Genomic DNA, 9,406 nt, shown 5'->3' with positions numbered 1-9,406 from the left:
TGCCGGTATAGTTGTATTAGGAGCGCTCCTTGGTTTTTCGGGGATTTCTTGTTCCCCCATATGCTGACTGAAAACAAATTATCATCGTTTTAACTACGGGCTATCTCAGAAATTTACGAATGAAAGACCAGAGACCTTGGTTTTATGAATCCGCCTATCGCGGTAGCATTTTACTAGCACGACGATACCTGATCAGCTTTTGCTAATCCCGACAAACCGGTTTTCAACGTGCGACGAAAGGGAATCTGTCCCCTAAAATTAGTCGAAGAATGAAAGCTAATAAAAATAAATTGACGTGTTGTTTGATATTTTGCGAACTGCATTTTTAAAGAAAAAAAGCTATACACCGTGTATGTATACACACGGTAGCTATCTCCGTCTTGGTTTGAGCGACTTATATAGGCTAATCTTATGTATACGCATTCAGTACACAAACCGAACTTAGTTGCGTGTCTTTTTTCAATAACTCCTTTCATCGATTCGTTCGCGAAAACTGGCTTTATGATTGAATAAATGTTTTAACGGGTACATTTTCGCGCGTTCATTATTGCCCGTACGAGCGCGCTTGTCGTCTGGGTCTATTGTGCCCTTGTCTTCGCGTGCGGCGATGACTGATCGAGCCTAATACACGAAAATGCTTTTTTGACTTCGGTGTTCGGCTTCAATGCGGTGATTGTCGGCGCGTAGTGTGCGTGAATGCAATGCGAACAAAACTGCAAGTGAAATTGTCGCTACCGCTCGCAGTTGCCTACGTAGCTTGTTTATGTTGTATATCTTACGCACCTCGTCTGTCGATGAACGAATAGATTTTTTTCACACGGAATTTCCGAAATATGAGAACGACTCGAAACGAATGAACGAGGAAGTCGACAAAAGGTATCGTAACTTAAACATAATTTCGAGAAATGTCTCGTAGTATTTTTTCCGAACGAAAATGAACTAATAAACAAACTACAAATTCCAGACATAAAAGATTTTAGTCACTAGATTTTGGAAAGTGATTGTCCACTAGTACACGTCTGTTCAGGACTTCACAATATTTTGACATTTTAAATATTATTGAAAATTAACTACGAACACTGGAAATTATATCATCACACTTTCAAAAACGTATCGTCAACACCGTGCAATCAGGACTTTACATTAGATATGTTAATTCATTTCAAAATATACACGTAATTACACACATTTAAATTATTCTTTCGCCGCTTTTTCAACTAAAACTGATCGTCCACACTTGAAGTATTTAGAAGTTCACTCGACACATTTTCAATTGAAAAGGAATTAAATACACTTTACATTCATAGGCATTTTACCAACACAATTTCAAAAACTGATCGTCCACACTTCACATGTGTTCAGTACTTCACCTGAGACAATTTTAATTGAATATGAACTACAAACACCAGACATTAGACATTTTATCAGCACACTTTCAAAAACTGATCGTCCACACTTCACATGTGTTCAGAACTTCACCTGAGACATTTATAATTGAAAATGAACTACAAACACCAGTTATTAGACATTTTATCAGCACACTTTCAAAAACTGATCGTCCACACTTCACATGTGTTCAGTTCTTCACCAGAGACATTTTTAATTGAAAATGAACTACAAACACCAGATATTAGACATTTTATCAGCACACTTTCAAAAACTGATCATCCACACTTCACATGTGTTCACTACTTCACCCGAGACATTTGTAAATTGAAAATAAACCAAAAACACCAGATATTAGACATTTTATCAGTACACAAGCAAAACGCATTTCATCACAATAATGTTCAATGTCTAAGGTCCACGTACGTACGTGTGTTAAGGACTTGGGACATTTTAATGGGAAAAATCACACGTCAGGCGATTTTAATTGAAATGAACAATGTAGTTCGAATATGTTAATTTCACACGTCGTTTGAAATAACACGTCATTTTTTTCTAAATAAATTGCTAGAACATCGACCAAAAATGCAACATAATTGTTAGCACCTTCAAGACTATATAGAATAGGTTTCCAGTCACGATAACACAAACGAAACGTGATTCATAAGAAATTGTTACATATTTCACAGTTGATCGTGAAAATATATATCTTAAATACGATTCTTAAATTCTTGTGATCTTTAGATAAAATGAGGCATATTTCTTTAGGATCGTACTTGTTCTTGATATCTGGTCCGACCGATTTGGTTTATAAGCCCTCTTGCCCTTAATGACGAACAGCATTTACATTTAGAATTAGAATTCAAACGATTGAAACGAATTCTCGAGCGTAAAGAAATAGATATATACTATCTCTATCGGCTCCCATTCTTCCATTAAGTGCACTTTGTCACATGATTAATGCGTTTTCATTACAAGCCAGAATTCACTTTTTTTTAAAACAAACTTCTCGATCCTTGTGACCCGCGGTGTCATCAATAACCCAGTGATCTCGATCGCGCGTCGATGCGCTGTACTTCTGCAAGTAATTCGACAAAGACTTTCACAAAAATAAAAATTCTATAAATGCTTAATAGGGGTCTATTATGTACAGCGTTGTTTAGAACATATCGGCGAAATTGGCACTTTCGTAATTAATGAGAGGGTTTTTTTCTAATGCGAAACGTTCCCACGAACTTAAGCAAAATGCCGACGTAGATCGATTAGAGAATCGAGGGGTATTTCGCGCAAAGATTTCGAGAATTCGACAGGTGTATAAATCATCGAGTTGAACTTTTTATTGCCTCGTTCGTCGGTAATACGTGCGTACAGAAGCGTCCCGTGGACGATTATCGTTAAAAGGAATGACTCTGAGTTTAATACCGAGTTTGTAACTCGAAATGATCTAGGTTTTTTCCCGTTTTAAGTTATTTCCGAGGAAATAAACAACATTTTCGAGGTTTTTTTCTAGTAAATAATTCGCATCAATAGAGTTTTTTTTCATTAAAAACATTTTCGAGGTTTTTATTCGAGTATTAGTTATTCGTAATGATATAATTTTCTCAGTTAAAAATGATTTTTCGCGGTTTATTCCGAGTGAGTTTAAGAAAAAGACAAAAAAGTTAAGCTCTTAGTTAGAGGTACCGAGAGCAGTTCATTCCGACTTATTCCGCTCCTTCAGAATGATGACGTTTGTAAGAAACAATATACTTTCCTATGATATAAGTTATGGGATTATAGTTTATTTCGGCTTACCCGGCAACTCGGAATAAATCTCGAACATCGCTGTAACTGAGAAAACCGGTATTTGGAGTTGGTTAATTTGAAAAAAAAAACATCGACTATTTGGGTTGTAAACTTATGTCCCAGGGCGTTTTCGCACGTCTTCATATAACGCTTTACATTTGGATTCTATTTGACAAAATAGATAACTAATTTGTGTCCGTGTTTGATGAGGTAAGTCAGCATTAGTGAGTACATTACCTCTTACGAATAGTTTCATGGACGTGTTTTCACGCATTGGTGGTCCGGTCCCTGCCTTCCTAATGAGGTTGCCCTTTTCGTGAAACCAGCAAATTTCATGCTCATCCTCTTAGAAACTGTATATTTCTTTCTTCAAAAATATTCAACACCAACACATAGGAAGGGACCCCTCTATAGCTAACGACGCCCCACTTTATCTGAAAATAATTCCTCGTCCAGAACCCCGGCTTTCAATTTTCCTAGATCCCAAGGAATCATCGTTTTAGAGTCCATGGTCTGCCCGTGGGTTTACATCCATTTTATGGAGTCTAATCATTTCAGAGTGGCGATCTTCAGTCAGCTATATGATATGCGCACATTCTATGTCCATCTCTTAATTGTATACGCAGCAGCTCCGTTCATATCATTTCTGTTGATACTCGAGAATCGGTTTGTCACGCTTTAGTACAGTAGCGCTCGTATAGAGAACACGTGACGTCATTGTTTGTTTACGACGCCCGCGTTTGTTGACAGACGCGCGTCATTCGCGTTTATGAAAACCATCACGTAAAAACCGAACCATTTACGTGAATTATCCGTATTTGATAAACGGCGACTGTTAAAAATTGCTTCGGCGCCATAGCTAAACGAGGTAGAGTTTGCTGTCGTACAGCTAGTGAATTATGAAAAATATTAGTTGGAACATGGAGATGTAGAAACTTACGGCGATCTCTCATGCGATTATCAACATTATAATGAGGATTGAGAAACTACTTTGGTTGAATAACTATCAAGGTAATGATATAGGGATGTAGAAACTGTCATGTGAATCTGCGTGTTTAAATGCCAATATGGACTGTACGACCAAGGCGCGAGAACTTGTGTGCTCTCCGTCGCAATCAGGTCACCGTAAACGATAGTCAAGAGCTAGAGATGTGGTTTGAACGTCATGGACCTCCGCTCGGCTAGCTGGAGTTAACGCGCGCCTGTGCCGTCGCGTTCGGCTTGACTACACTCATCCTGACTTCCCCAGGCAGGGATTCGAACCTGATGGCATCGCTACACTCAGCTATGGCACGAACCCCTGCCGCACTAGACCGGGTGCGCAGGTACATGCGCAGCTTTGCGCACGAAAACTTGCGGCACCAATCAGATTGCTCGTTGTATAATCGCTGAGGTAAATTCCATGGAAGAACTATAAATGGGAAAACCCGGGCTAAAATGAAAAGGCTAATATTAATGACATTATCTTAGCTGCGCGTATAGCTGCGCATTCGGTCTAGTGTGGCAGGGTTTCGGTATACGGTAAAAATGTCCCCGGGAAAATGTCCCAGTCTATCATTACTAACTTGGTAATGTAGTTGATTTAACATCATAATAACACAAGAAAACAGACTTGGTAATATATTTTAATAACAATTTCAACATTTGATTACAAATAATGGTTCTGCTTTGATGTAATTATTTGTATTATAGATGCAACATCTTCTTAATTTTGAAGTATCATGTAATGAGTTCACATGTTCTCAATAGGAAAAATCAATTAATGCCAAATTTTAGGCCTATAATTCTCATGGTCACTCAATGAATTCCTTTTCATGGTAAGTGTGCAATTTACACAACAAGTTTGTTCTCTGGTGTTATTTTGATGTGAAATTTACTAAACTAGTAATGATAGACTGGGACATTTTTTTCTACCTTATGGGACATTTTTCCCGGGATATTTTTTCCTGGGACATTTTTTCCGGGGACATTTTTTCCCGGGATATTTTAACTACATTCCAGGGTTTCGTATCGTGACAATCTCGATGCCATCAGGTTCGAATCCCTGCCCGGGGAGGATGGACTACGCTACGAGTAGTGGTTGTTAGCAAACACAATCAGTGATATACACGTATAACATACCTTCAAAGTAATCAAAGAATCTACCAATTACTAGAATTCAACGTTTTGGGCTTTTAAAGCAAATATCTTAAACTGACCATTTAACTAAACATGATATGATGAACGCGGGAATTTGGCTCGCTTTGGTTCGTTCGATTTGTTTCAGTTGCGTGCTCGAAGTTCCACGTTTTGATTAAAGAATCAATTCCCTGTCGTCGTGTCGTCGTGAATAATCAGTAATAAATCGAAGATTTATCGGAAAAAGGATTAATTGTGTTCATAAATATCTTATATACATTAAACACGCGACATGAGAGGTTTATAGCGTAGCGGCTGCTGCTGCTGCTGCTGCTGCTTAGATACGCGGAAACTCCTTAGACATTTGTTGATAACAGCGGGAGCTGAAAAAGCCCTTCAGGATTTACAACCTCTTAGCAACAATTGCAGGAACTTTGGATCTAAACGAATAGTTGTAAGTTCAATTTGACTCGAGTCCCTTTTTCGACCAGTTTCACAATTTATGTTTATATGATTCCATTCTATTCAAGTGTGGAACTACGAGTAATGATTTAGTTTCACAGTTAAGTGAGGATTTTTAACATTTGTTATACTATGGATTCAGTTTCACAATTATTTCGTGGGTCTAATTTGTCTTTGAACCTAATTCCACAGTTGCGTGGGCAGGGTTTTTATATGACACTAGATCCAGTTCTACAGTTGTGTAGATTTGATTTGACACCGAACTTCACTATATATTTGCGAGTATCAATCCTGGGATTAAAAATGTTGAAAATAGGCTACTTCGGGTGTGTTATGTGAACTGATGGCCCCGATCGAATACAAACATCGTAGATTGCACTAGATTGGCAATCCCTTATCAGGACTGGGTTTTGTTCGCCGAGAACTTTCTGTGTCTGTAATCTACCAGATTCTAAGAAAAGTAAGGGTGAATTTAGGAGGTGGTTACACCAGGATCATTGAGCGCCGTAGATCACTGTGGAAACAACCACTTCCACGGGTGGAGGTGTTGACGTTTTTTTTCCTTTGAGATTTGTAAAGCATGCCCGTGCCGAGCTTTTTTGAGGGGCGGTCCTCAAGAAAAAAGGCACTTTTCATCGCAAAAAGGACACTCTTCTATTGAAAAAGGACAGATCGTTAATACGAAATGCCCGGGTAACTGAATAAATAATGTGAGAATGGATTAATTTTCAATTTCCAAAAATATACATGAAAATTGTATCCAAATTTCGAAAAAATCTTGACCCAAATTTTTCAACGCTGAGTTGTTGAAGGGAACTTGGAACATTAAGGGGGTTCGTTCGATACCGGCCGAACACCCCCTCTCATTCGGTACTTAGAGTCGAAAAAATCGATAATCGACCGTTTCTGATTGCCGATTGCCGACCATTTCTCGAATCGACAATTGGCAATCGGCATTCAGAAATCTCGATTGTCGACCAGTTCTCCTCTCGGGTCGACAATCGACAATCGGCAATCATGTAAACCTGACAGTCGACCATTTCTCGATTCGACAATCGGCAATCGGATGATATACGATTGTAGATGCTGCGCAGCACTTCGTGAAGTCACAACAATTCGATCCGTTGACATTACCGTCCGCGAGCTGCCTATATTTCATAATCGTTTTTCATCTTCATTTTTGTTGTGTATCTTTTCAGGTCGAAATGGTCGTGATAACTGAGAAAAACAAAGTGCAGTCGAATCGCACCGTGCAGGCGGACAGGAAGAACAGACGTGAGAAAGCGCATCTGGAACTGAGATTACGACTGTTGGATCGAGAACGCCAGCACACGCGCTTTCTCGTTCACAAAGAGAAAAAGGACATTTTCAAACATCTGAAAACGGTTAAAACCACCACCGGGTTGAGCACGGAAAGCGAACCGAGCCGGCTGCATGATAAGCACGTGATAAGCTCGGAATATTACCGTCGCGGGCAACTGATAAGCGATCAGCGATTGCAGCGGTGGCGCGTGAAAGAGGAATTCTTAACGCGGGCGCTGGGCGTCAGTAGCGTCGGCTTGAAGGACAAAGAAGACGAATCCGAACGACAGAGGTCGCTGTACGCGTTGTTGGAAGAGATCCGACGCGAGGCGGGCGAGGCCGAAATGAAGGAGGCCGCGGACCAGGCAATGCGAGCGTCCGTGGTCGACTTGGATGTAACGGTAAAAGAAAGCGAACCGGTCGACGTGTTCGCCTGTCTGAAAGAGGAACTGGACGCCGCCTATAAAGAACAAAATAACCACAAGATCAAACGAGGGCGCCCGGGGTCGGTAACATCGGCGTTCTCGGTCGAATCGTGGCAGAGCTACGAGGCGAGGAAATACGCGAATCGAGTGTCTCGAAAGCAGAAATCGAAGTCGAGTTCGCGTCTGATACGACCGGCCAGCGCTATCGAACTAGGACAACGGCGTACCCGGAGTACCGGGTCGAACAGACCGAGAACCGCTTCCGCGTCGGGCGATGAAAAACTGTTCAAGCGCGTTAACACGAAACGGTCGTTAGAATCGCGCGATAAGAAGGCGCGATCGTCGAGGCAACAGTCGGCATCCTGCGATAATCTGCGAGCCGAGCAGACGGCAGAATCCCCCGAGCGCGAAACAACGACGGACGACAAGAACGACGCCGTCGAGCATTTAAACGTGAAATCGATTTTGAAACGAACGAACGACGACTGCGCGACGAGATTATCGGCAACTAGTGAAATAGTCAGACGTGACAACCGCGAAAAAATCGACGACGAAGAACTGCTGGACAGAGTTAAAATCGCCAACGACCTGACGGCGGTAGATTCTCGAGACAATGGTGTAGAGAACTCTACGGATATTGCAAGAAAGGTGCACTGGTCCTCGGCGGCCGGTGATTCTCAACCAGCCGTAGACGCCGCTTCCGATGCGGGGGAGACTCGGCTGCATGTCGGTCCCAGCGAGCAAAGCGAAGATAAGCCTAGCGGTCACGGTGAAATAGAGCCAGAAGACGTGGAGGCGGCTGCGGTAAGTGATGTTGGATTCAGGGCGGATATGGAAGAGTATCGACCGCTGAAGAGGTCGACCGTTGCGGTCACTGCTGACCGACAAGCTCGTAAAATCAGCAACGCAAATGGCAACGATCCACAACAACGAAAGACAAGCCGCAACCGTAAAATAAGTGCCGTATCTCAAGACGGTCACGGCGAGGAAGGCGGCGAAAAGTCTGAACGGAAAATAAGCAGCGAACGAAAGATAAGTAGTATGATGGCGCCGCTGGTGTCGTGGGTAAGACATACGGGGGAAGCGTCCGGGGTGAAACGAATAGAACATAAGCCTTTAGTACGACGCGTTTCGTTCGAAAAAGAACAACCTAAGCGACATCACGCGAAAGCGACCTCTACTGGCTCGAAAGAGATAACGCGGCCGGAACCGCTAGGTGGCGTCGAAACGAACAATCGCGAACGGAAAGTAAGTTCGAGTCGCACGCGGGCTGTTTTGAGTACGGGAGGAACGTCGGGCGAGGTGGCGGTTCGGCTGGACTCGACCGGGAAAATTCGCTCGGACGCTCCCCCGTCTCGCAAGCAGAGCTCGAACGCGCAGCCGAAACTGTCGGACGTCGTCGAGCCGCGGATGGCGCAATGGAGGCGCGAGATGATGAAAGAAGCGCCACCTAGCGTGCACGGAACGACCGAGCGCTTCAAAATGAACGTGGCGCTGTCGAAAACCGAACGCAAACGACAACTCGAGAAAATGGTGGAAGATAACGTGTCTAACCTGAGAGAGGTTATCATTTCTGAAAAAGATCGTCGCATGCAGTCAAGGCAAGCTATCATACAGTCTTTAGCCGACCTTGATGATTTTAGCCTGTAGTAGTCGTACAATGGTTTTACCAATTATATTCTGTGTGTATGAAAAATCTGAATTCCAGTCGTTTTAACATATTCAAATAAATGATGCATGATTTCAGATACCAAACAAAGTTGGTTGTTTTATGGGAACTATCGGGCACTTCAAAGTTGATATCTTGTTTCTCATCAAATCGCGCGAAGCCGCCCGCGTCACCCCAGAGAGCCGAAATAAAAAGAAAAAAATCAAGTCCGAAACCTGGATCAGATTGCATTCATTCTTTTTAAAATGAAAGTACCTCA

At 42.2% G+C, this 9,406-nt stretch overlaps 1 protein-coding gene across 2 annotated transcripts; it reads left to right on the top strand.

The window, feature by feature from the left end:
- Positions 1-767: 767 nt before the first annotated feature.
- LOC141911063 (uncharacterized) lies at positions 768-9,171 on the top strand. 2 transcript variants are annotated; one of them, XM_074802024.1, is made up of 2 exons: positions 768-876; positions 6,951-9,171. In XM_074802024.1, exon 2 carries the CDS (start codon positions 6,957-6,959, stop codon positions 9,126-9,128), a length of 2,172 nt encoding a protein of 723 aa, XP_074658125.1. In that variant the 5' UTR covers positions 768-876; positions 6,951-6,956; the 3' UTR covers positions 9,129-9,171. The 2 variants fall into 2 exon arrangements, with proteins under 2 accessions (XP_074658125.1, XP_074658126.1); XM_074802025.1 differs by lacking the exon at positions 768-876 and adding an exon at positions 5,632-5,743.
- Positions 9,172-9,406: the final 235 nt, after the last annotated feature.

The sequence above is a fragment of the Tubulanus polymorphus genome, chromosome 9, assembly GCF_964204645.1.
Source record: "Tubulanus polymorphus chromosome 9, tnTubPoly1.2, whole genome shotgun sequence".
Lineage (NCBI taxonomy): Eukaryota > Metazoa > Nemertea > Palaeonemertea > Tubulaniformes > Tubulanidae > Tubulanus > Tubulanus polymorphus.
This window is presented reverse-complemented; position numbering and strand designations above follow the sequence as displayed.

What these genes read in the sequence shown, in the direction of transcription:
- LOC141911063 (XM_074802024.1), top strand. Translation starts at nt 6,957, where the DNA reads ATGGTCGTGATAACTGAGAAAAACAAAGTGCAGTCGAATCGCACCGTG.